Source organism: Malus domestica, chromosome 08 (assembly GCF_042453785.1).
Source record: "Malus domestica chromosome 08, GDT2T_hap1".
NCBI lineage: Eukaryota > Viridiplantae > Streptophyta > Magnoliopsida > Rosales > Rosaceae > Malus > Malus domestica.
This window is the reverse complement of record NC_091668.1, coordinates 27,988,259-28,014,069: the sequence shown is the minus strand read 5'-3', so window position 1 is coordinate 28,014,069 and position 25,811 is coordinate 27,988,259. Positions and strand designations below refer to the sequence as shown.

At 38.7% G+C, this 25,811-nt stretch overlaps 4 protein-coding genes across 5 annotated transcripts; 2 read left to right on the top strand and 2 right to left on the bottom strand.

Annotated features, from left to right (window-relative positions):
- Positions 1 to 393: 393 nt before the first annotated feature.
- LOC103421350 (receptor homology region, transmembrane domain- and RING domain-containing protein 2-like) lies at positions 394 to 5,142 on the bottom strand. Of its 2 annotated transcripts, none has more exons than XM_008359375.4 (4): positions 4,648 to 5,142; positions 4,230 to 4,460; positions 2,499 to 2,936; positions 394 to 1,183 (listed from the first exon to the last, which is right to left on the bottom strand). In XM_008359375.4, the coding sequence occupies exons 1-4, from the start codon at positions 4,784 to 4,786 to the stop codon at positions 606 to 608; spliced, it is 1,386 nt and encodes a 461-aa protein (XP_008357597.3). In that variant the 5' UTR covers positions 4,787 to 5,142; the 3' UTR covers positions 394 to 605. The 2 variants fall into 2 exon arrangements, with proteins under 2 accessions (XP_008357597.3, XP_028963137.2); XM_029107304.2 differs by having other exon boundaries at positions 2,499 to 2,903.
- A 1,782-nt stretch (positions 5,143 to 6,924) lies between these two features.
- LOC103441822 (CBS domain-containing protein CBSCBSPB3-like) lies at positions 6,925 to 12,926 on the top strand. Its single transcript, XM_008380534.4, has 15 exons — positions 6,925 to 7,246; positions 7,434 to 7,602; positions 7,676 to 7,808; positions 7,963 to 8,133; positions 8,340 to 8,400; positions 8,538 to 8,555; positions 8,678 to 8,791; positions 8,907 to 8,973; positions 9,104 to 9,209; positions 9,277 to 9,335; positions 10,051 to 10,157; positions 10,504 to 10,631; positions 11,479 to 11,561; positions 11,655 to 11,744; positions 12,326 to 12,926. The coding sequence occupies exons 1-15, from the start codon at positions 7,098 to 7,100 to the stop codon at positions 12,497 to 12,499; spliced, it is 1,629 nt and encodes a 542-aa protein (XP_008378756.1). The 5' UTR covers positions 6,925 to 7,097; the 3' UTR covers positions 12,500 to 12,926.
- A 338-nt stretch (positions 12,927 to 13,264) lies between these two features.
- On the top strand, positions 13,265 to 21,496 carry LOC103441821 (uncharacterized). Its single transcript, XM_008380533.4, has 11 exons — positions 13,265 to 13,555; positions 13,637 to 13,675; positions 15,247 to 15,338; positions 15,788 to 16,037; positions 16,228 to 16,347; positions 16,421 to 16,496; positions 17,091 to 17,299; positions 17,479 to 17,587; positions 18,207 to 18,299; positions 19,704 to 19,864; positions 20,758 to 21,496. The coding sequence occupies exons 1-11, from the start codon at positions 13,367 to 13,369 to the stop codon at positions 21,313 to 21,315; spliced, it is 1,896 nt and encodes a 631-aa protein (XP_008378755.1). The 5' UTR covers positions 13,265 to 13,366; the 3' UTR covers positions 21,316 to 21,496.
- Positions 21,497 to 21,786: 290 nt separating this feature from the next.
- Positions 21,787 to 25,152, bottom strand: LOC103441820 (multiple C2 domain and transmembrane region protein 6). The gene has a single exon (XM_008380532.4). The coding sequence runs from the start codon at positions 25,057 to 25,059 to the stop codon at positions 21,949 to 21,951; it is 3,111 nt and encodes a 1,036-aa protein (XP_008378754.1). The 5' UTR covers positions 25,060 to 25,152; the 3' UTR covers positions 21,787 to 21,948.
- Positions 25,153 to 25,811: the final 659 nt, after the last annotated feature.

Below are 25,811 nucleotides of genomic sequence, written 5' to 3'. Positions count from 1 at the left end.
GTGATGACTTGATGAGCAGGTAGTCGCCGTTAGCAATAAAATTTCTCAGATGAGAGCCTAGAGGTCTGCAGCTGCAATCTGAAGATAAAGGAGTCGACTGCTAACTAGTGAAAGCTACACCAAACCCAGTAAAGATAAAAAACAAAATTGGAGGGATGTGGACTGTCACTTAATTAAAAGTGCTTTTGCAGGCTCCATAAGTTTTAATTTTTAAAGCAACTTTTTACAACTTTACCAAACCATTTGATGATCAAAATTTTAAACATAAGTTATTCTGGAAAGAAATCCCAAACGCTCCCTAATAGTATCCACCACTGCCGATTATCAAATGCAACATCCAACACAGCACACCACAACTCACTCCTTGACTTTGCGACTGATAAACATCTGATATATGACTAAACATATCTTGCAAATTAAAACTATATACATGGTTTAATATACATGTGAGGTGGTAACAAGAAACATTTCAGGTGTGAATTCTAGCATATAGCAAGCATTCACATCATTCATAGACCTCAATCACGATACCGCAACAAGGTGAGGTCAGAGTGGAGAAAAGCATCTTGGTTCACCTCCCTCTCGAGCTATTTCATAAATCTTGATCAGCATTCAGGAAGAGATTGAGCAGAAGAAAAAGGAGAAAACGTTGCAGCTGATTCACTACAATGTAGTGGATGCTGTCGATGATTGGAAGAGCTCATGTAGCTTGGTGATGCATTGCTAGGGCTTGGAATGTGTCCAACAGACATGTATCTTGAATTCGGGGGTAATAAAGTTGGGTAACCCATGGAATGGGGTGAAACAAAATAGGAAACATGGGACCTTTGAGACGAGGCATTTCGGAGGTCCATTGAACTTCTGCTTGCACTAATAGAAGGGGACTGGCGATAGGAGGACCTAAGAGACTGCTGAATGTGACCTGTGCTAGCATAAGAGTGAGAATGAGACAATGAAGGGTTCCGTGACAATGATGGTCCTATCTGTATTGCTGAAGATGATGCTATTGATGATCTCATAGATGAAAGTACGGAAGATGCCACGGAGGATGGGCCGGACGAAAGCAATGGTGTGGATTCTGAAGCGGGTAGATCACCCGTATTAGCTCTTGCATCACGCTTGCAAACTGGACAAAAGGTTCTCCATGAAGTAAGCCAAGAATCCACACAGAAAGCATGAAACTCTGTCAAAATCCGGGCAAATGACAGTGAGATATGCATAATTCAAAATAATTATTTAAGTCAATATACAGCTGACGAGAAAAGTTGTTCAAGATTCTACATTATGTATGCAAGCTCCATTGACATTGAACAACTTCCATTAGGCTAGGTTAATAGCATAGCAGGTTATCAAAGTGGGAGATTCTTTAATTTTACCTCCGCAACTACTTCACATTTTATAACTATTCAAATTTAACCACTAACAACCTTCTAGAACTACTGGAAAGGTATCTGAATTTTCAGCATAAACAAATATTTAATTGCCATAACAACAAGCATTACCAAGAGTTTGTATTTTGCAGGATAGGATTTGTATTGCCATACCATGAAGCAAACATCAAACAAATGAGATGTTTTATACGATTCTTCCAATGGTTTCTCAATGATTTTTGATAATGTGGAGTGCAGCAAATAAACCAGTTTGCATCCACTTATATGAATTTAGAGGCCGATTAAGATAATATTTAAGGTTTGAACTTCAGAAGTCCCATTTGCTGCAATATCTGGCAGAATGACATAAATTTTTCAAGGAATATGAAATCTGCAGAAATGCGTATCGTATTTTTTTTAACACTTTTCACCACTCCAGAATAATGCCTAGTTTATGCCCCTTATGACTTGTTTAATCACCAAACCAGCACTCTGTTGACTATATGTCTAAGATAAAGCAAAGTTCTTGGAGGGAAGGACCAAATTTGGACCTTTCAGCATACAAATTCATTTAAATAACAAAGTATTGTTTTCACAATATGTTATCCAAACAAAAATTGAACAACACAAGTTAATGTGCCACTGTCTCAACCCCAAGTGGGTCTCTCCTAGTGGCCCACTATTTAGGACTTCAAACAACAATAGGTATTTGCCCAAAAAATCAATCAGGAATTCAAGCCTTGTCAGGATGCATCAATAAGCTCTTTTTTCCTCTACTAAACAAAGTCCTGAGATCCTATATGATTTATTTGCATAGACAAGTGACTTTAAAATCCTAAAAAGTAGCGCAACTTGTGGCACCCTGCCCACCAGGTCAAGCCCAGTTGAAGTCCCAAAAATAACGCAACTTCTGAATACTGGTAATTGGGAAACAATGAGAAACCAATTCTTTGTTTACATGAAGTGAGAAATCAAATGTGACCAACGAATAAAATTTTGCATAACTTAGTAGAGTAGCTATCATAGATGCATTAAAATGCTAATGCAGGAAACATAAGCCAACCAATCATACAAAAAAGCTCCGCAAGGAACAACATTTTTTATATGGTGGAACAAAAAGAAACTTACTATGGCGACATGGCAGAATCCTGAGTTTTTCTCCAAAGTTATAGTCCTCAAGACATATAGCACATGTGCTTGATGTGCAGTTGTCCTCTAAAACAGTGGTAAATTTCAAACTTGGCATTGCTTTTACTAAGCGTTTGCTCATCCCATGAAATTCTTGGACACGAAAAGCTTGAGGCCTCTCTCGTCTTATTCGATGCCTGCGAACGAAAAAACAAGTAGCCAGCACTGCAGACATGGCAAGCAATGAAATGAAAGAGGTTGCCATGATTGACCATGCTGTATTCTCAAAGCTTGCAATTAGCCACAGCTCCATGTTAGTAAGTCCAATGTACTTCTTTAGTAGTTCACCAGAAGTTTTCGAAACGAACACGGCGTATATTTTTATACCAGCTGAGCTTCCTGCCACTGTATTTTCCACACAAAAGGGAATTACAGTTTCTAGAAAGGGCGAACAAATAAAATAAATAATTAAAACTTAAACCACTTGGGAGGGTAAAAGGGTATAGAGAAAATTAAAAATAGACTAGAAAGTGCACGCATATTAACATATGGTCACAAATCTCAGAACATGAAGAAAGTCTGTGTATCTTCTACTGCATTTATGTATTCTGAAATGATGTATTCATCAATTTACCCCCTGAACTTGTAAGGATTGGCCAATTACCCCCCTCAACTTTCATAATTAATCAATTTGCACCCTACTGTTAATTTTTTGAATTTACCATCTATTCTTCCGTTAAGTAGGTATCCGCATGACTACCTTTAAAGGGCAAAAAAGTCATTTTCCCTTCACCTTCGATCTTCTTCCTTTTCTTCGAACTTTCTCTTCTTCTTCCTTGTCTCCATGGTGAGCCCGTGACCGCCGACAACGCCTCCCTCCTCCGCTGTTTGCATCCCAGTCCATTTGATATGTTGCTTTTGCAGTTTGCAGCTGCCCACACCCCCGTCGCCTCCTATCTCGGCCTCGTCTACCTCTGGTAAGGTGTATTGAAACCTACTTAACGGAAAATGACAGTAGAGTGCAAACTGAAAAAATGACAGTAGGGTGCAAATTGACTTTTTTTGCCCTTAAAAGCCTGTCATGCGGATACCTACTTAACGGAAGAATAGATGGAAAATTTAAAAAATTAACAGTAGGGTGCAAATTGACTAATTATGAGAGTTGAGGGGGTCACAAATTAAGGGGGTAAATTGATGAATACCTCTTCTTAAATTACTTGTGGGAGAAGGTTCATCACCACTACGAAAAGTAGTAGATTGAGGTGTAAACCTTTCGGGCATTGAATAGAAATGTAAAAACTATACACATATATATATGTGTGTGTGTGTGTGTATAAAATTAACAAAGTCTGAATCTATCATTCAAGCATAATAGTCAACCTTCAAACAGTTTTTTTCAATATCTTCCTCCTGTGAAACTTTTTGCTATTATTTTATCGTCATTCTAATTTTAGTTTTTAAACACCTAGTTTGAATAGATAAAAAGTAAATACAACTAATAAGCTGAGTTATAACTAGCAAGACAGTGGTTTACTTAGGAGCTTGTGACCATTTGGGAGGCATGGACAGACTTGTGTGTTGTTTTTTTTATGGTCAACTAGACTTGTGTATTGTTTACATCTCCAACGACACCGTTAATTTTCATTGATCAGTGAGTAATTGCTGGAAAATATGGAGCATGACAAATCAAAACACTAGGCGTGAAAAATTGTTATCGGAAAAGGTCATTACTTGAAACCAAGATGTTGCTATCTTCATTGTCGTAGATAATTGCAGCTTTGAAGCCGGCCTTTTGTGCTCTTCTAACTTTATCCTCAAAACTACACCCTCCTCTTACGATCAAAACGAAGGGGGAGCTATAATTCGTGCCTTGTTCGACTTGATTAGTCAATGTCGAGCACGCATGAGGAGGCTCGGCCAAATACAACACTCCGCATTCCCCGGAACCCTTAACCTCCGGAGCTGTAATTAACATCATTGTCCACCACAAAAATCAACAAAAACACAAACATGGAAAACAACAAACAAACACACATACATATAATTATTAGTTTGGTTTAACTTTCAGCTACTCTTGTTTCCCGCAATTTCTTAGCAAACAAACAGAAATTAAAACATGAAGAAAAAAGCAAAAGCAAAAGAAACTCACCAAAAGTAGCTTCCTTGTCGTCGAAAGAGAGAGTGACGTTGTTCCCCATCAGCACCACATTGGCCTTGGTGATGCAAAATCGGCCGAACAGAACCACCGCCACCGCCACCAGAACCACCGCCAGATTCATAGTGCTCATCAATCCCCCCGATCAAAACCCTAAAGTACCAATTTGGATAATTTAACTCTCAACTAGTTGGGGAAAAGGACAAACAAGGAAGCAAAATTGATAATATAACTTAACAAAATCCATTTTCTGATCCACAAAGCATCTAAAATCCCCTTTTTTATATATACTTTGATGCTTTTCTGCAATTTTCTGATTTGATTTCAACAGCTGAGAAAAAAAGGAGAGAACCAGCTAATTGATTTATACATAAAAAGGGATGGTTCAATTTTACGGGAACTCCAGTTACTCCCTATCCATATTATTGTGTGTGCATTGTTGATTGGTTAAATATAAAGGTTTTTCGAACCGAAAACAAAAATGGTATCGTAGTCCTATTTAACTGAACTATTTTAAAAGAGTATTTTTTGGTACGCACCCGAGATGAGACAGAATGGGACGGGATGGAATGGAGAGGGAGCAAATATGCCCTCGGATGGAAACAAAGAGGAAGAAGGAGACAGAGATGTTATAATTGTGTTCCACATATGTGGAACGAGTCGTTCTAGAGGGTGAAGCGGAATGAAAATTCACCCAAAATTCGTTCCATCCGTTTTAGGCGCATCAAACGTGGGACAGAACACCTCGTCTCACTTCGTTCCGTCTCGTCCCACGTACCAAACAATACCTAAGAGAGAAGAGAGATGAGGTAGATTTAATTGTAAGATGTGTGTTGTATCATCTCATTGTACTTTTATTTATATAATAGTATAATATATTAAATCCTTAGGATTATAACCCTAATAGAATAATAACTACTATAGAGAATATTCAAATATATTTCTAGATACAATAGGATTTACAAAATTACATTTATATTCTAAATATGAAGCAACAATAGGGTTTTTTTTTTTGGAATTTTAACAAAAAACTTCTGGTACTGTTCACTTTAATGAAAAATCATATTTTTACACTAAAAAGTCAATCTTGATACAATTTACTTTACTCTTTATTTTATCTTTATCATTAAAACCCAAAATTTTCAAATTATTTTTATTAGTTTCTTTTTTCAATAACAAACTGTTTTTTATATTCTGTCAACTCATTAATTTGGTCCTTTATATTTCAAAATCATCTATTTGTCCTTTTTTTCTATTGTTTTGGTCATCAAATCATCTTTACCGTCTACCTCTTTTAAAAAATTTGTTATCTGCTTATGCAACGCCTTTTATCTAAAATGGTTTTTGAAATTGATATAAATCTTTAATTTATTTTTGAGATTTAAAATTAATAGAAGTGGTTATTGAAATTGTTCACGGTATATCATTTTGGTTATTCTGTGAGAAATTTCCTTTTAAATTGATGGTATTTTGTTAAATCAACCCCTCATCTTATATGTCGCATCTATACCCGGGCCCCCACCACATGCCGGACTCCACTCTGCCATAGCATGATATTGTCCGCTTTGGGCGCTGACCACGCCCTCATGGTTTTGTTTATGGGAACTCACACGAGAACTTCTTAGTGGGTCACCCATCATGGGATTGCTCTTGTGCGAACTCGCCTAACTTCGAAGTTCCAATGAAACCTGAAGCCAGTGAGCTCCCAAAAGGCCTCGTGCTAGGGTAGAGATGAGAATATACATATAATGCTTACATGATTCACTCTTTTGGACGATGTGAGATGTTACATTAAATTGATGATTTCTTCACTTTAACGAATATTTTTCACAAAAAAACTAAAATAATTGATGTTAAACAATCAAAATTACTTCTATCGATTTAACGGAAATTTTAAATCCCATAAAACCAATTAGTTATACCATTTAAAGCATCAATTTTCTCAAAAATAGTGTAAAATATTAAAAATATTTTCGGTTTGGTTTGAGATTATCGAATTAACGGTCAAGGAAACCGAATACCATACTAAAAACATTCGTCTTTTTTGGCTTTTCGGTTTTTGGTATGCCTCAGTCTCAGCTTAAGGTAAATTTCAGTTCCGTTTCGGATTTTTCAGTCATTTTATCCACCCCTAGTTATAAACTCAAATATTGTGTGACTTAATTTAAATTTCAAAAACCTGAACCGAACCAGAGCAATTGGTCCGGTTCAATCGACTTTCTCTGCCCCTCGGGCCACCACAAAATTATCCTCCATGTTTAATTGAAAATTACAATACTCTGTCTGTCTCACTCCAATTTTAATTCCAAAAAGAAAAGAGGAGAGAGAGAGAGAGAGGGGGAGGTTTCCCTTTTTCTGTCTCCCTCTCTTATCACTGCAACTAAATTAGGGTTTCTGCAGTTCAGATAACCAGAGAAACCCTAATAATCGCAGAGAAGAGAAAGATGAGCAGTCAGGTGGGTGTGAGGCGGACCAGTCTCAGCCAAAAACGCGGCCCCTCCGCCGGGGTTAAGAAATCGGCCCCTCCCGAGAACGGAACCTCTAATGGCACCGCGACCAAACCTTCCTCTCCTCCTCATCCTCCTCCCCTTTCGTAAGTTTTTATTGTCCTTTCTCGTTTGCTCTATGTTTGTTTCCCGAGAAAATGGTTTCCTGGAAAATTTTTCTTCAATTTGTATAGTTGAGTTGATTTCAAGTTTGGTTTCCTGAGAATTGGGGACTGCAAAACTTGCCTTTAGTTTTTAACAGAAAATGGTGTTTTAATTTTAATATTTAACAAGGTCTGGTGGTGGGGAGAGGACGGTGAAGAAGCTAAGGTTGTCGAAAGCTCTAACTATTCCGGAGGGGACTACAGTATCTGATGCATGTCGGAGGATGGCGGCTCGCCGTGTGGATGCTGTGCTCTTAACTGATTCAAATGCGTTGCTTTCCGGGATTGTGACGGACAAGGTTCAAGCTATAACTCATAGTAGGCTGTTGTTGTGAGTTCTTGAGTATTTGCTTATTGTACTTTTGCTTTTAGGACATTTCCGCTAGAGTCATTGCCGAGGGGCTGAGACCGGAGCAGACAATTGTATCAAAGATCATGACGCGGAATCCTATATTTGTTAATTCTGATTCGTCAGCTCTTGAAGCTCTTCAGAAAATGATCCAAGGTTAGTTTTTTATCTAACAAGGTTGTAGTTTTTGTTATTTTGTTTTATTGTTCGTGTCTGCGAGTGGGTTTGTCTAAGAATTTGCATCTAAATCTTCATTTATCATGGCTACGTTGGGCAACGCGGATGATTTCATTTCTTTTTCTGTTAACAGGTAAATTCAGACACCTCCCTGTTGTAGAGAGTGGTGAAGTTATTGCCTTGTTAGATATCACAAAATGTCTCTATGATGCTATATCAAGATTGGAGAAGGCAGCAGAGCAGGGGAGTGCCATTGCTGCTGCAGTTGAAGGAGTTGAACGCCAGATGGGAGCCAATTTTTCTGGTTCGTATTAATGTTTGAAAATATTATTAAATTACTTGAGTGTGATTGGAAGTTGCTTCCTACAGTAAGGTTTTACAAAAGCCTCTGTTTTATAGAGATTGTGCACTGTATTAACAGAGCCTATATGTTTATTATTTTGGTACATACATTTGACACATCTGTTAGAATTTAACTTATTCTGTTCTGTTTATCATCATGTATTGCAGCTCCATATGCTTTTCTAGAAACTTTGAGGGATCGAATGTTCAAGCCATCCTTGTCAACCATAAAGGTCGTACCCAGTGCACAAGGCTCCCGCTTTACGCAGGGTCTGGGAGAGGTGAATGTCGGCTAGCCTTACCCCCATTTATGGAGAGGCTGCTCCCAAGTCTCGAACCCGAGACCTACCGCTCATTGTCAACCATCATTGGTGAAAATTCAAAGTACAGTTCTTTAGCGTGACTTGCCATTTGGTCTTTTAGGGAGGATGCAATTTATAACTTTTGGCTTAATTTTTGTTTAAGGTTTGTTTTCTATTGACAAGCTTGTAGCTCTATGATTTCAGGGTTGCCATTGTTTCCCCATCGGATCCTGTCTATGTTGCAGCAAAAAGGATGCGGGAGTTGCGGGTTAATTCAGTTATAATTGTAATGGGCAACAAGATTCAGGGGATACTAACGTATTGTTCTTTACTTTATATTTGTTTATGAACATTTGGAGTTAGATGCTATTCTTGGATGTTGTATGTCCTCTCTAATGAATATCATATGATGCCTGCTTTTGACTGACTGCAGTTCCAAGGATATCCTTATGCGAGTTGTGGCGCAAAATCTCTCTCCTGAGTTGACTTTGGTGGAAAAGGTTTCCTCTAAACCATCGAATGTTTGATTATTCTATATTTAGAATTAACTATATAGCTATGTTCCTTTTTTGAAATAAGCTTCCTGGAACAAACATGAATCAACTTGTGCTATCCAAATAATTTGTTTAGGTAATGACTTCAAACCCTGAGTGTGCTACGTTAGAGACAACGATCCTTGATGCACTGCATATAATGCATGAAGGGAAGTTCTTACATCTTCCTGTCTTAGATAGAGGTGAGTGGTACTTTTTATAGTACATATTTTTACTGTTTATAAGGTGTATTGACATCTGTTTGTGCAGATGGATGCGTTGCTGCCTGTGTGGATGTTCTGCAGATAACTCATGCGGCAATTTCTATGGTAAAGTCATCCTGGTTATGGTTTAGATGTGTGCCTTATTCATCAGAGTGAAGAAATTTTTTATTTTCTTTTTTTCCTTTGCATTTGTATATGAAAGATGTTGATTTACATTGCAGAATATATTGAACTTTTAAGGGATGGGATTGCCCAGTATATAATATATATTCAGTGCATTCTTTTGGTTTAGTCTTTAATTTTCCAATTGTGATAGAAGGTCGTCTAACATGTCTTGTGAGTGTGTTTCTCATAGTTGTCTTATTTTATTTTATTTCCATTTCGTTCCTTGTATGGTTTACAAATTCTATATGCATCTTCTCCTCCTTGATTGCCATGTAAGTTCTTGATTTTTTTATCTTTTGCTTATGTAGATTATATGTATCTTATGTGCATATGCTGTAGTTGTTGCTGAGTTTTTCTATTTGGTGCATGCGAGTTATGAAATATTGCCATAAATGTTTGAAACTTGAATTCAAAATTTGGGTGCTATAAATGCATTACATTGAAGGACTTTTAATTTGTTTCTATTATTTACCTTCAAGGGTTATAAATGCAAATTTGGCCTAAATTGAAAAGGAAGAAAAAAACTTGGGTTAATTCTAATGATAGTTGCATTGTTTAGGCTTGAATCTAAAAGCCCCTTTGGATGTTCTCATTTATCACTTTTTTAAAGCGTCCAAGGATAAATTGATTAAGTAGTTGTTTATTCCTTTCCTAGGTTGAAAATAGCTCAGGAACTGTTAATGATATGGCAAACACAATGATGCAAAAATTCTGGGATTCAGCACTTGCTTTGGAGCCACCTGATGATTGCGATACTCAAAGGTATTCAAAACTTGCTAATATATGTATTTTGTTCACTTACACAATTTTTCTATTGACTTAAACAATCTAGTGCTGAAGTGAGACTAATTTGATCGGAAGTGTTGAGGTTAGGAAGACTATACAACAGCAACAACAAAGCCTTTTCCCACTAAGTGGGGTTGGCTATATGAATCCTAGAATGCCATTGCACTCGGTTCTGTGTCACGTCTTCCTTTAGGAAAACTATGGAAAAGAAAAATTATCTGCACAAATGCATGTTGTAATTTCGTTTCATCACTGATTCAGTGATTCTGTTTTTGGATAACCTGGTTATTCAGTAACCATAATTAGGGTCTTTTGTTTTCAGTGAAATGTCTGCACTGATGGCATCTGATGGGGCAGATGGAAAGTTTTCTTATCCTTCTCTTGGTCTTGGAAATTCATTTGCCTTCAAATTTGAAGATCTTAGGGGTCGAGTGCATCGAATTAATTGTGGTGAGTGGTGGTTGGAGGCCAAAAATCATTGCAAGCATACTTTGTTATCACTTTGCTTGATTACTTATATATACCCTTCCTATCATGAATATTTTGTGGAGTGATTGCTCGGTGAAAGGATAGAGTTGGGTACAAATTGTTAAACTATTGCGCCCCTCTGCGTCAAACAATCAAGTTTATCCTTATCATTTTACAATGCAGTCTATGAGTCTATCTTTTGGTTACATGGATGCCAAATTGATGCCAGGTTGCTCACCCTTCACCTCTCTAAATTTAGAAGCTTAAGTCTTTCTTTAGAATAAAAAGTTCTTATTTTTTATGTGGCATCTGTTAATCCAGGTGTCATCAACTTGGAATCTACATAAGAAAAGAATAGGCCAACTGAGTGCTGTCTAAGACAAACAAAGGTTTACTTGACAGTTAGACTGACCCTTAGTTTTATAGCTTTTTCCATCTTTTTCTCTTTTTGGGAGTATATTTTATTTTTTCCTCTTGGTTGATAGCTAGGAATAAACTACAAAATAGGGGGAAGCCTTCTATCATAATCCACCTCTACTAATAGTGTCTAGAAATCTGGGGTCTCGATTTTCATTTATTTAGTGACCAATGGGTTTAGTTGTGGCATAGAATTCGCTGTGTAGTGACCTTGGTCTCCGTGGTTTGGTTTTTACACCGGGCTGGATCAGCACTGGGTGGGGAGAGCTCTGTGACTGAGTTGATGGACGTGATTTTTTATTTTTACTTTTTTGTGCTTACAGACCAGATGTTTCGACACTAAAATTGAACCCACCATGACCTTATGTTTTGCCTTTTCTTATTCTTTTTTTTTTTTTTGTTTATTCTCCAGGCATGGAAAATTTAGATGAGCTGGTATCTGCTATCATGAAAAGGATTGGTGCTGCTAATGATCACGATCGTCCTCACATTTTGGTTAAAACTTTGAGCTAATTTTTGGTTTCATCTGATTTATTGGGCTGCAAAGCTTCACAGTGTTTACCTTAGTAATTCTTTTCTTTCCTCCAGTTTGAAGATGAAGATGGTGATAGAGTTCTACTTGCAACTGATGATGATCTTATTAGCGCAGTCAGCCATGCTCGAGGAGTGGGACTGAAGGTAGTATAAATGTTAACTCTATGCTCATTTACTGGATTTCTAAGGCTTTTTAAAGCATTTTGGCGCAATTATTTTATTATTTAAACTTATAATTGCTTCCCCCCCCCCCCCCCCCCCTTTCTCCTTTTTATCTAGTTGTTAATATCTTGTGGACAATATGTTGATACAAGGTGACAAATGATCATTTAATAACGGTTTGAAGTTGAGAAACTTTTATATTGATAGGTTTGGTGGTGAAGGGCTGAGTGTTTAGATTACAATTGGGGAAAGAGAAGTTTTTCATGAGGGAACAAATGAAATACTTAAAAGATAATTATTGTGTCCATTTTTTCTTCTAGATTTTAACAATTATACCGGAATTCAATGGAGGATATGACACAGTGAGCCAGGTTTATGTAGCTTGTTGAATTCGACTGTTGAGGAGCTGTACCTGTACATATTGTTCGTGATAGGATTAGATCACTAGAGGGGTGTGTCGGAGTTTATATGTGTTATTATTTTGGGATGTTTCGGAGTTTATACGTGTAACCATTTTTCAGCTGTATGGTTTATTCCTCAAGTGTACCTCTTATCTATCTCAGGTTCTAAGGTTGCATCTGGACTTCTCTGATTCTGGCCACCGAAGCATATCACAGCCAGGAACAACGATGACCCAAAAAAGCAGATGGACGTCTGTGCAAACCGGAGTTCTTGCAAGTGCTGTTGCGTTAACTGGCGTTGGGGTGCTGGTCTATTTGAAGCGCACGAACCTGTAATGCTTGTCCCGATTGTGTAAAGAAAACATTCTAGGATCGATCATAAAGGTAGTCAAGAGCCCTCCTTGCCCTGCCAAACCTCGTTGGCAGGGGTTTTAAGGAAACCAAACATTTTGGACTCGGAACACGAGCCGGATGAAGGCAGAAGGATAATCCATGCATATTGTAGGTTAAACATAAAGAGCCGGATGAAGGCGATGACTGGAAAATCGTAATATTTTTGTTTCAGATATGACTCTGGAAATGGATCACGTTTCGTTCGCTACGGGGAATATCGGGAAGAAAAAAAATAGAGAATTTGACCCCCAATCAATCTGTAAATTTCCTTTTGAAAAAGAAAAAAGCTTACTTCAATTATAGCAAATTGCGTTTACTTTGTAAAATTAACTTTGCAAAAAATTAATCACGTTGGCTGTTCAATGGTAAATGACGGATTGCTAGATTTCTTTCAAATTAAAAATTGAAGGTCTTGGGTTTGAAATCCATTGTTGGTGTGGAACCTAAACTTGTGATCAAGGGAAGGTTGAAATATTTTTGTGAGTCTTCTTCATGAAGGGATTTATATCCGGATTAATTGATTGTGTGATTTTAATGAAGGATCCGAAGAGAATCTTTTTTCCTTTATAATGTTAATATAAAAAGTGTCAATTATAATTACGAAGCTCGGTAAATCGATAATAAATCGTCAAGTGAATTCCAAAATTACTGACGGGCCATGTTAATTCCAAAAAATAAAACATGGATGAGTTCAGTATTACTCGAATTTTAGCGGGTTAAAATAAAAAGCAGTGTTACATAACCTTTCACTCTGCCCGGCGTCACTGCGTTTGAAGTGAGAAGCTTCAACAGTAGCAGAGAGCTAAGGAAATGGAGGACATAGAGGATTTGTTGATCGGGAGCGGCGGCGGAGCTCCTCCCGGTTTTCGTCTGCCGATAAACACCGTGGGATTGAACCCAAAGAAGAAACCCAATCCCAATGGCCGCAATACCAACGCCAAGCTATCTCAAATCCAAGACCCACTCGCTCCTCTCTCTCCCAAAGTCCCCGGCACTCAGGTCCCCCTCTCTCTCTCCTCTCTCTCTCTGTCTCTCTTCTAAAGATGGTTTTCTTCCTAACCTTGATTTTTCATTTGGCAGACTATATATATCAAAACATTTGGATGCTCACACAACCAGGTCTGTCTTTAGGGTTTCTTCTATTACCGTTCCAGTAGTTTTCTGTTGTTAGTATTAACAATTACCAATTGTGCTTTCCAATTTTAACTATATAGTATTAGTTTTAGCTTCAAGTTCAATAATTAGGGGCCGAGTTTCGGTTTTTGTTAAGTTTGAGTTGTGGAGAATGGTTCAACCGTGTGAGTTTGGAAGCCGAATTGAAAGGTTTATGCGGTTCGTGGAAAGAATGATGGAATGAAAACAATATGTAAATGTAATACAAAAAAAATGGGTTGGGTTTAGGGTTTGTCCCATTGGAAGAGAAGACTGTTATGTTTTTATGAGAATGCTACACTTTTATTCCCGTCCTTTTTTTTACGCTTTTATTCCCATCCTTTTGTTTTTATGACAAAGGGACAAGTTAAATTGTCTAGGCAAATGTGTACTTTGATTATCTATGTGGTACTTTGCCTTCAACATTTGACTCATCAGAAATCTGTCACTCCGACGGATGAGGCAAATTGTTAGGCGAATGTCATCCATTGGAGACGGTAAAAGGTGATGTTGCAAGGTATATATGGTTTGCCTTGCCCATTGCCTAGCCCCTTGGAGATGCTCATGGAATTGTCCCATTGGCTTCTGTTCCGTGGTTGGTTTTCCAATGCAATGATGTAGGTGTGCTCATCAAGTGCCACATAGGTTGGAAAACAAAAGTAGCCACATAGGTTGGGTATTTAAGCAGTTTCTATATGTTTATTGTGAAGTTGAGTAACTGAATATATTTTTCATCTATAAAAAGTGCTGGAAGGGGCTCAAAAGATTAGAGAACATCAAAATTTGCGGGAGTAATATTAGGTTATATTCTTAGAATTAAATATACAGAAGTTAGTGAAATGTTAAGTGATCATTAGCGTTGGCTGGAAAGCCATTGGGTCGACAGGCTACGTCCTATCAATAAATGATCCACTCACAAAATGCATGACGTCAACCGGCACTTCAGTAAAGAACTAGCAATGGCTGCATGGCTTTTATAGATCTCAATAAAATAAAGGTGTATCCAATTAGATTATTTGGTAGAGGTTTGTGTAGATCTGTATCTTCCATATCAGCTATTTGCTGATTATCTTCTCTTATCAACCTATTGCAAATTTGGGAGCAGCCTCTCCATAAATGGGGGTAAGGCTAGCCAACATTCACCTCTCCCAGACCCTGCGTAAAGCGGGAGCCTTGTGCACTGGGTACGATCAACCTATTGCAAATGGATCTATTGATATCAAGTTTTGCGTTGTCATTGTCGGTACAAGTAGGATTTATTTGGCGGTAAAGGCTATTTCTTTTTTCGGTGGGAGTATTAAAGTCCTTTGTTCTATTACTTTGGATTTTGCATCCTTTCTGATGGTACTGATGGGCTACCTACTGTATTTTTCATTTTCTTTTCCCATCTATAAAAAATAATTGTACTGACCATAATGTTATATTAGCATGAGATATGGTCTTGTCACCGAAATTGTTTACCAAATTTTCTATTCATTAGAGAATGCATTGAATTTCTCATTTTTGTTTTCGCCCCTTGCACTTTGTTGTTGTGTCAGAGTGACAGTGAATATATGGCTGGTCAACTTTCAGCTTTCGGGTATCCATTAAGTGACAATCCTGAGGAGGCAGACCTGTGGCTCATAAATACGTGAGGATTCTTTTATTTGTCTAATTTTTTTGGTAGATTTGGTCATTCGTTACCCCTGAAAACAATCTAGTAGTTATATTTTAATATCAAAGTTAAGGAGTATTTAGTGCTTCAGTCCTTGTGACATTATTTTGGCACTTGCTAGAGTTTTATACGTATTTTATAATTTGTGGCATAATAGTTTTTGAACTTTAGTAGACCTATTTTAAATGCTATTCCTATAGTTAAGTTAACTATTCCATATGTGTGCTTTCTTTGCTTATCTTTGAATGCACATGTTTTAATACTGAAGTTCTCTCTTTGAAGTTGACCTTTTTTGTTTTGTTTACGATACTCTTTATAATTTGTCCATTTTTTTAACATCTATGTAAGTACATGTTTATGAGAGATGCCTGTTATTATCCGTTAACTCATAATTCTCCATGTATTGATTTTGTTACTTGATGTAGATGCACGGTCAAATCTCCAAGTCAGTCTGCCATGGACACTCTGATAGCAAAAGGTAAAGGTGCAAGCAAGCCCCTGGTGGTGGCTGGGTGTGTGCCACAAGGAAGTCGAGATCTAAAGGAGCTAGAAGGTGTCAGTATTGTAGGAGTCCAGCAAATTGATCGTGTGGTTGAAATCGTTGAAGAGACTTTGAAAGGTCATGAGGTGCGCCTTTTGAGCCGTAAGACATTGCCTGCACTTGACCTCCCTAAGGTGCGTTTCGGAGATTTTTACCATGGTGTTTGCATTTTATTTTGTCCCTTTTAAAATTTAGTTTTCTTTGATTGTTACCCATTCAAGCACATTATTTTGCTTTCTTCACTCCTACCATCTTTTTCTGTTTCTACCTTATATTGTTAACTAGTCTGGACATGGAGTATTTGAATTGAATTTTTTTCCACAGGTGAGGAAAAACAAGTTCGTTGAGATTCTTCCCATAAATGTTGGTTGTTTAGGTGCTTGTACTTACTGCAAGACAAAGCATGCTCGTGGTCATTTAGGAAGTTATACTGTTGATAGCCTTGTAAGTATCATGCCATTGGTTTTTCTTAAATATTATATCTGTTTCCAGTTTAATTAGAATTTTAGCACTGCAGGTGGGACGTGTAAAATCTGTGGTAGCTGATGGAGTTAAGGAGATATGGTTGAGCAGTGAAGATACTGGTGCTTATGGTAATTTGTTGTTATATTCTATTGTCTTGATTGATTAGTGATTATAGTTGAGTCTTGATTGATTAGTGATTGTGGAAGTACTTGTTTATCTGGAGAGAATTTGTCTCCGTTTTGAAGGTACATGGTTTTAGTGATTTATACATCCATGTGAAGAATTCTTGCAAGCATGATGGATTGACCCAACTATGTAAACCTTGAATTTTTATTTATATACTTATTTAGTTTGTAAGAATTTTTATAATTTCTTTTAACTCGTCTTTCTGCAGTGTAAGAATTTGTAAGATAATCTCCAAATAATCACTACAAGTCTTTGGGCTATATATCTCAAAACGGCAATGTTGATCTGGTTGGTTGAGATCTGTGTTAAACATGTAAAGTATATTTGAACAGAAAAATAGAGTAAATATTAAGTATACCATAGTCATGTGTGTTGACATCTTCATAGTTTTAGTATATTGTTTGTTGGACGTTGGAGGAGAAATCATTTCTGGCAGAGACACCAAAAAAGTAATACTTAAAAGGAAAAAAAAAAAGTCAAAATGTTGTTTAAGCCATTGTTTAGTTTATTAATAATCGGTTCCTTGATGTTTGCAGGTCGTGACATTGGGGTCAATCTACCAATTTTATTGAATTCAATTGTCGCAGAACTCCCTCCTGGTGCAAGGACAATGTTACGGATAGGGATGACGAATCCTCCATTCATTCTGGAGCACTTGAAGGAAATAGCAGAGGTTTTGCGTCATCCATGTGTATACTCATTTCTACATGTACCAGTCCAGTCTGGAAGTGATACAGTCTTGACTGTAAGTCCAAATTTTTTTTCTTCTCTCTTTCTTTGTAGATTGGTCCATTTTCTTATAGCTGAGTTTGATGTATCCTTTACTTTATCTTCCTTCGGATTTAACATTTAACAAATGTACAAACCTAGACTTCCGATTACATTATGGTTGCTTTATTCAAATAACTATGCTTATTCATTCAGGCAATGAATCGGGAATATACTGTAAGTGAGTTCAAGACTGTGGTTGATACCCTAACTGAGCTTGTGCCAGGGATGCAGATTGCGACTGATATAATATGTGGATTTCCTGGTCAGTGAGTATCATGGCTCCTGTTTGTTTTTGTTTTTCACAAAGATCAAATTTTTTATGGCCACATTCTTTGTTGATCATTTATTGATGTAACATATCTCTAAATTTCAATTTAAGATTGTGACTCGGTGGCACTCCAAAAGCAAATTCAAAAAGCAAGATAAGGGACTAAGATTAAGTTGGAAATGTTGAGGGATAAACTTAGCATGAAAGGGATATAAATGATTTCTGGTGGTAAACTTAGCAATTGTTTGCTTCCCAATGCTTCCCCTACTTGGTTAATTTGGAGGAATTGCTCCTCCCGTTCTTCCTTATTTCTTGCCTTTATTAAAGGAAATTAAGGTGGTTTAACATTATAGATAATAACGGCAGGTTTGTAAAGTTTTTAAAAACATGTTTGATAATATTTGGTTGCTAATCACCTAATCAGCGAGTAACCAGTATACTCTCAGCTGCTAAATTTAGCTCACCAAGAACAGCGTTAACAATAACATTTTGAAGTATCTCTATATTTAGAGATATGGTGGGTAATTTGGGGGATTTGATTATTTTATTCTCTGCATTGAGCAGTCCAGAGAACATTGCAGGAGGAGTTTACACTTATTTCCTGGCTTCTCAGGTGAAACGGATGAAGATTTTACTCAAACTCTTAGCCTTATTAAAGAGTACAAGTTCTCTCAAGTTCATATTTCGCAGTTTTATCCTAGACCAGGTATGATAATTTCTGGTCAAGTTACTTTGGGATGCCGTAAAGGGCATCATATGCATATACACAATGGTTAAAGCATGGCATCAACATTTTTCATTGTCCATATATGAGAAGTTGATATAATATGAATTTACGATAAAGTTTATTGTCTTTAGACCATGTGACATTATGCATCCCCTGCTCAGTTTGATAAGCAAGAAAAATTATACATGGATTTGATTTGAAGAATATTTTATAAAATTACAGACGGATGAGTATAATGTGATACTACTAAATTCTTGGCTACTACCGTTGTAGAAATTAGTTTCTTCAAAATTTGGAGTGCTTTATCACTTTTTGGCAAATAGTCACTAATGTTGGACAAACTGGACAAAAATTGCTCTGTGCCCAAATGTATGCAGGACTAGATATAGAGAAGATAGGAATAAAAAAAGGTCGTACCCAGTGCACAAGGCTCCCGCTTTACGCAGGGTCTGGGAGAGGTGAATGTCGGCTAGCCTTACCCCCATTTATGGAGAGGCTGCTCCTAAGTCTCGAACCCAAGACCTACCGCTCATAGAGAAGATAGGAATAAAGAAAAAAAAAACAATGGGAAGAAAGGAGAAGATAGGGAGCAGAGAACAATGGGGGAAAAAGGAGGAGAGCGGGCAGAGAGCTAGAAGAGATGAGATAGAGAAACAGAGGGAGGGAAAATTTGGGTAAACTCAGTCTTTATTGCCAATCAATATGCCATCGCTAAAACCTAAGACATCCTAATATACAGATAATCCTTCCTGTATAATAAGATAGCTACAAATTTTTAATAGAAACATATTATTAGTTGGGTTGTCAAGGGATTGTTTCTCCTTTCTCTGTGAAAGTCGCAAATTGTTTTGGAAGGGCAAGAAGTCCAAAGTTATATGGCGATGGTGGTGTTACGGTGGAAAGTTTGGTTTTAGTCGGCTCTTTGGGCATCTGTCTCCATTGAGTTCAGAGCTTCTTCTTGCTCAAAATGTGGTGAGATTGGTAGGCAGCTTCATGTTAATTTGCTTGTGGGAGGGATTTAATCTATGTTCTCCCTAGTTTGTTTATCTTTATGTTGTCCCCGTTGGTGCTGGCTGGTGTTGTGTGGTCTTCTTGACCACCAGCTTTCCCTTCTGGTTGTTCATTTTCTAATATAATTGTCTCTTTATACGTATTAAAAATAAATACAGATTTTCCTATAAATTTGTTTTAACCACTTGATGGCGTTGTTAAATTTCCATAACATTTACATACCAAAACTGGTGTACTTTGGTTTTGGAACAAAAATCTTTCTAACAGAAAGTGAGGATGATAACTTAGGTGGTGCACTATAGTACAGAAATCAGTTAGTTAATACATAGATTTGTAATTAGCTTTTGTGCTTTATCTTGTTTGTAAATTTAGGAACACCTGCTGCAAGGATGAAAAAGGTCCCTAGTACTGTAGTGAAGAAAAGGAGTCGTGAATTGACTTCTGCTTTTGAAGCTTTCGCACCATATGTTGGGATGGAGGGCAGGGTGGAAAGAATATGGATAACTGATATTGCGACTGATGGAACTCACTTGGTAAGTTTATGTGCTCTTTGTTTGTAACTTTGTAGTTTGTACAAGTTATCTCTTCCTAGGGTATTATATATATCATGTTAGTTAATGTTGTGCTGGGGATAAACGGCTGGCTTCTTTTGTATTGTCTATGGAATAAAACATGATATTCAAGCAGGTATCTGGAGTCATTCTACGCTTTGCTTTGAATTAGTCTCACTTTGCCCCCTGAAATTCAAAATATGTCACTTAACTCCCCAAATGTCAACTTCCCGTGTCACTTTGCCCCATTCCATCAACTCTCTCATATATTCTTTAGATTATGTAGCAATAATATGGCGATCACATCAGCATTAAGTGGACCCCACACATTTCACATCAGAGGACTTAACGGATTTCTTGTTGGGTTGACGAAGAAATGGGGGCAAAGTGAGACATGGAGTTGACGTTTTGGGGGATAAGACACATTTTGAGTTTCAGGGGGCAAAATGACACATACATAGTGCTTGTGTTTAAGGGTGTTTAGCAATAATTAAGCCTTTAATGATAAACTCCAGTTATTACTTAATTGCATGCATGATTGAACAAACTTAAAATCCAGTTTAATGTTTAATAATAAGTGTATTGATCTCTGGACCTACATTTCATTACAATTGAGTTGAACAAACATTTTTTTGTTTATATTTTCTTGACGTGCAAGGATGACTTACAGTTTGCAGTTTGTCTCTCGATGATGTAACTCATAATGTTATGTGTTGACATAGTGTTTATTATTTCAATTTTGTTGGCAATTATCTTTTGGTCTATAACACCATGATGGCCATTGTTGGCCAAAGAGTTTTCGGATTTAGGACAATTATTCAATCGAGGATGGAACTGAAGTGATGTTTACAATTTATGTTCTTTATTTGCCCTAGGTTGGCCATACAAAGGGATACGTGCAGGTTCTTGTAGCCGCTCCAGAAAGTATGTTGGGGACTTCAGCAATTGTGAAGATAACATCGGTGGGAAGGTGGTCAGTTTTTGGAGAAGTGATTGAGACCATCCCTCACATAAATGATAAACCCACCTCAACAAATGAAAACCGTTATCAGGAGAAATGCTTCCCTGGTGCCAACAGTTGCGAGACTTGCGCGTGTTCAACTTCACCAGAAACTCGTGCCTGTGGACCAGAAAGCTGTGGAGGACAGGCTACCTCGGAAGAATGTGCTGTAACAAAGAATGCCGTTCTGCTGGAATGCTGGAACAGTAGAAATCCGATTGGATGGTTGCTGAGGAAGCGAAAAAACCATGTTGAGAAACAGGTGGAGGAGGAAATTGGCTTGCGATCCCAGAACAAGCAAGAGCAAGGCCAAGGACGTTTGAGTGATTGGGGTTTCGTCGATAGGGCTCTTCTAGGCGGGATGCTCGTGAGCTTCGTGACAATTGTAGCGCTACTAGTACATCTTGGCTTCAGGATTATGTCGTCTAATTAGAGAAATTTAGTTGTACTAATCCATTTTTTGGCGAGATTTTCATGGAAAAAATGCCATATGAGCTTGCCTGTATCTTCAAGGATAGATTATTTTTGGAATGATTTTAATGTTGGATATAGAGTGTTGTTGGATGGAAGAAGTTAAAACATAACGGCTATAAGTCATCATGCTTTTCTCTCAAGTGCTTTTCTTCGCTTGTAATTAAATCTGGAGCTACTTTTTATTGACTCGAATTGGCTTTACTTTATAGTATGGAAACAGCAGTCTGGAAGGTCTAAACAACCTGTTTGAATATGCTTTTGAAACAATTAAAAGCGTTTTCAGATTTTTCCAAAAGGGTTTTTAGATCACCAAAGTGCTTCTGATCATGTTTGCCAGATATGAAGTGCTTTTGAGTTCAAAAGAGCAATTGAAGTGCTTTCTGAAAGAAACACCTGTTGTGCGCTTCTTTCGTGAAATACTTTCAAGTGCTTTTTCAAAAAATACTTGCATATTTATTAAAATTTCAATGTACGTATTCAACAATTGATCAAGAAAAAAGCACGTTATGGCATCGTCTCTCCAGCTATTATTTGATTGGTTTATTTACTAAACAACCTTTTCTTCACGAGAATTAGGCGAATATACCAATAATCAAGATAGTAGCATATCTGACTTGGATGGCAATCTCTTGAAGAAATTAACTGGTGCAGAATGCATCTTGCTCCTGAACCGTGGATGCCGAAGAAGGTAGATACCGAACAGCACTGCTATAAGCCGGAACGGAGTAACGTATATCAACATGGCCCAGATCAACGCGAAGATGATGAAGATTGCCGTTGCTCTCGGATCCCTCCAGCTGAGTAATGCTTGTGCTCTTTCCCCTTGGGTTGCCAAATCTCCAACCACCATCTGCACCCTGCCCGCCACGCTACGCAACCTGTCGTACCTCATCCTCACAATGTCCGCGGGCCGACCCGTGGGGAAGCTGTCAAATTCCTCGTCCAACTCATCCGCGTGGGCAACCTCTGCCTGCGAAAGCCGAGCATCCATGTGAAGTGGGTGCCTTGGCCTGAGCCGGTAGTTCCATATACCAATCACAAAGAGGTAGAGGAAAATTGTGGGCAATATTAGTTCTGGGTAGCAAACTAATATCACAAACAAGATATGGACGAGGCACGTTGTGATCGGGTTTCTCCAGTTGCAAATGTCATTAAACCATCTGCAGACAGTCATGACCCCGCTGAGAACCGACATGATGCGGTGGAAGTTGGCTTTGCTTCTCCTCATACTAAACATATGGTAGTCTATGTCTAACATGTACTCGACAATCTCCCGCCTGAGCGGTGGCTCTGAACGGGCGAGCCTCGTTGCTACAATCTGCATTGCTTGGTGGCGGAGCCAATCAAGGTGCCTAATAGGTATAGGCTGGACATAATGCATCTTTGGAAGCAATGGTCTTCCATATTGAGCTAACATGTTAACCCAAGCAAAGCAAGTGAACCTCAATGCTAACTGAAGTTCCCCTTGCTTTTTTAAACCCGAGGGTGTGAGGATCAGCAGGGGATAGAAATGCGTATAAACTCGATGAATTTCTAAAGTCGATAATCGAATTCTCACCTTCCCAATCCTTTTATCTCTCGAGTCTTCCCTGCTTCCGTTGGTATGGCAATTGTCGAAAACACCGATGGTGATTACAGTACATGGATCATAAACTTCCCAAGTATACTGCTCATTCCAGCGAGGAGACAGAGTGTCGAGAAGCGTTCTGGTTCGCACCCACTTGTTTCCATACTTGGCCACGCAGTATGCATCAGTAGTCCTACCCTCATTTCCCTTCAAAGCTGGAAATTTTCTGGCACTCAGGATCCCAAGCTCAAGAATTCCAATGCCTGATTTCCTCAGGTGCCTGGACGACGGCTGAAAATCGCTGCTAAAGTGTGTGGACTCATCAAGAACATGATAACCCACGTCTAAACAGAGGCGCAGATGAATCTTACTTGAGAACTTCTCCTTCTGTCTTTTAGTTTCCTCTTCAGCAGCTGCTGAAGGCTTGTGGAGATTGAACCATATCGGCTCCGGGAGCTTATGAGTGTCAATTCTCTGCGGAAGGTCTTTAACCGAAAGAATCACCCTCCCTAATATCTCATCCTTTCCAGGACCAACCCTGTCCTCAACTGATATAACTAAGATATCTTCGAAAGGCTCGGAGGCCACGAGCATGAGGTCATCATTCCAAACGGGGTTAATAGTATGCACTTGGGAAGGCCTTGAGACCCTCAGCTGGTTCCCAAGCTGTACCTTGACATATGTATCCAAAGGGCGGTTTCTATCCCATGGAACAAGATCCTGAGCTTGCAGAATTTGAACTCGAAGGTAATATAACTTGGGGGAGAAGTAAACCTTTGATCGAGTGGTGGCGAGGTTGACGTGGCTAATGTCATGTGCATCGGAATGCCAAGCATCGGGAAAGGACTCATCGGCCTGAGTCCCTACCCAAACAGCAAGCATAAGCTCCCCTCTGACCTTGTTCCCGTGCATGTCCAGCAACCCGTACCACTGAGGAGCCAAAGGGCTGTCAGGCGGCATGCAAAGGGGGACTTCGCTGAGATCGAAATGTAGCCTCCCCACGATATCATCCTTGGTGAAATCCTTGTCCTTGACAGTGACTTCAAGCAAATTGGATTGCACGCGCTCTTTCGAGAAGGCGAAAATCTGGTGCCACACAGGGTTCTGGTCCTTGTCCACATGCTTGGTCACCCCTTTGTAGTTGCCAAGCTTCACCTCCACATAAGGATCAAGGCTTCCTGTAACATCCATGGTTGGAAGATCTCTTGCCTTCACCACACTCACGTACAAGTAATGCATCTGCTCAACCAGATCGTATGTGCTCGAGGTCTTGTCCCCTCCAAAACCTCTGTACCGCCGCGCCGCCAATGGTGGATCTGTCTCCACCAGGGAAAATTCCGGGTTCTGCTGCTGCATGTGCATAACCGTGGCAGGACCCGCCCGAGCGAAATCCGTCCTTGTTTCAACGGTGGGCGCCTTCTCCTTCATTGTCTCAAATCCGAATCCCGAAGACATTGGAGGAGGAGGATGAGAACCACCGCCGCCGCCACCACCACCACCCATCCCAGTGCCGATGGAGTGGAAAGTTCTCACTTCTTTTTCCTTCTTCTTCTTGATCTTCTCTCCCCCAAAATGGTGGTGATGAATCTCCTCAACGATCCTATTAGTATTGATTTCCTGCAGCGGAGGAGGACGAGTAGTCCCAGCAGCACCACCAGTACTATTAGTAACAAATTCATCATTTAGTGTAGGTGGGGGTGGTGCTGGTGTTGGAGCAAAGTCGCCATTGTTGATGTAATCTTGAATAGCGTAGATTCTGAGGGCAATATCGCCTTTGACATGAGAGAAGACACCGCGCTTATCGAGCGGGTACCGTTGGATGGTGGCCTGAGACTCGGAGAAAGGGACGGAGACGCCGGAGATTCTGACTCGGCCGAGGAAGTTCGTATGGTGTCCAGTTTGTCTGTCATTGTAAACGACAATGTCGACGGTCTTGTGGGGGAGGTGAGAACGGTCGTTGATGTTGAAGACGAGCTTCTCGTTCCAGTTAGGATTGAGATCTTTTGGCTTGGTCTGAGTCCGCTGCCGCTCCCCTTCAAAGTTTACCTCCACGAAGGGACTCGCAAAACCGTCGCCGTCTTTCGGCATCAGGTCGCTTGCGTCGTGAACTTCCACCACAAGTTTAGTATTGGCCATGGCTAGCTCGGCGGAGTTGAGAGAGCTCAGAGCTCAGAGAATATTGTCTGGTGAAATGGAAGGATCGCTAGAAGGAGTGGGAGTGAAGAAGAAGAAGACAGAAGTGGTGGGGCAGAGGATGGTCTAAAATATCAATAATATCTTGATATTTTTATTGAAATTTCTGTGTTTTTGGACTATCGATATTTCCGATATCATCGATATTTTAGACCTTACTAAGTCACTCATGTATCTTGCATGTATAAAGTGTAAAATATTGTACTAATTCATTATATATAAATGATTATATTGTATTTAAATTTCTTTCATTAATTACTACATATTTTCTACCCTCACAATGTTTGCCAGCTCACTATATAATTAACTTAAATCAGTTATATCTATCCTGCAATGCATTTACTTCTAATTTTTTGTGATAAACTAATAAATAATTGACTAAATAAACATCCTGCAAAGTTTCAATAAAAATTTCCAAGTTTTCTTATAATTTTCGTGGTTTTTATTCAATTTCTATCGATATCGATAATATCCCGATATTTCCATCAAAATTTTCGTATTTTTGAACTACCGATATTTCCGATATCATCGATATTTTATACAGTAGGAGGGGTGGTGGAGATGAGGTAAGAGACAAACGTTAGAAATAATGACAAGTCGATTGTCTTGGGTCGTCAAAACTTTACTCTGCAATTCCGTACATGTAGAGTTTAATATTTTTTTCGTGTTAATACGTGTATAATATCATTTGTACT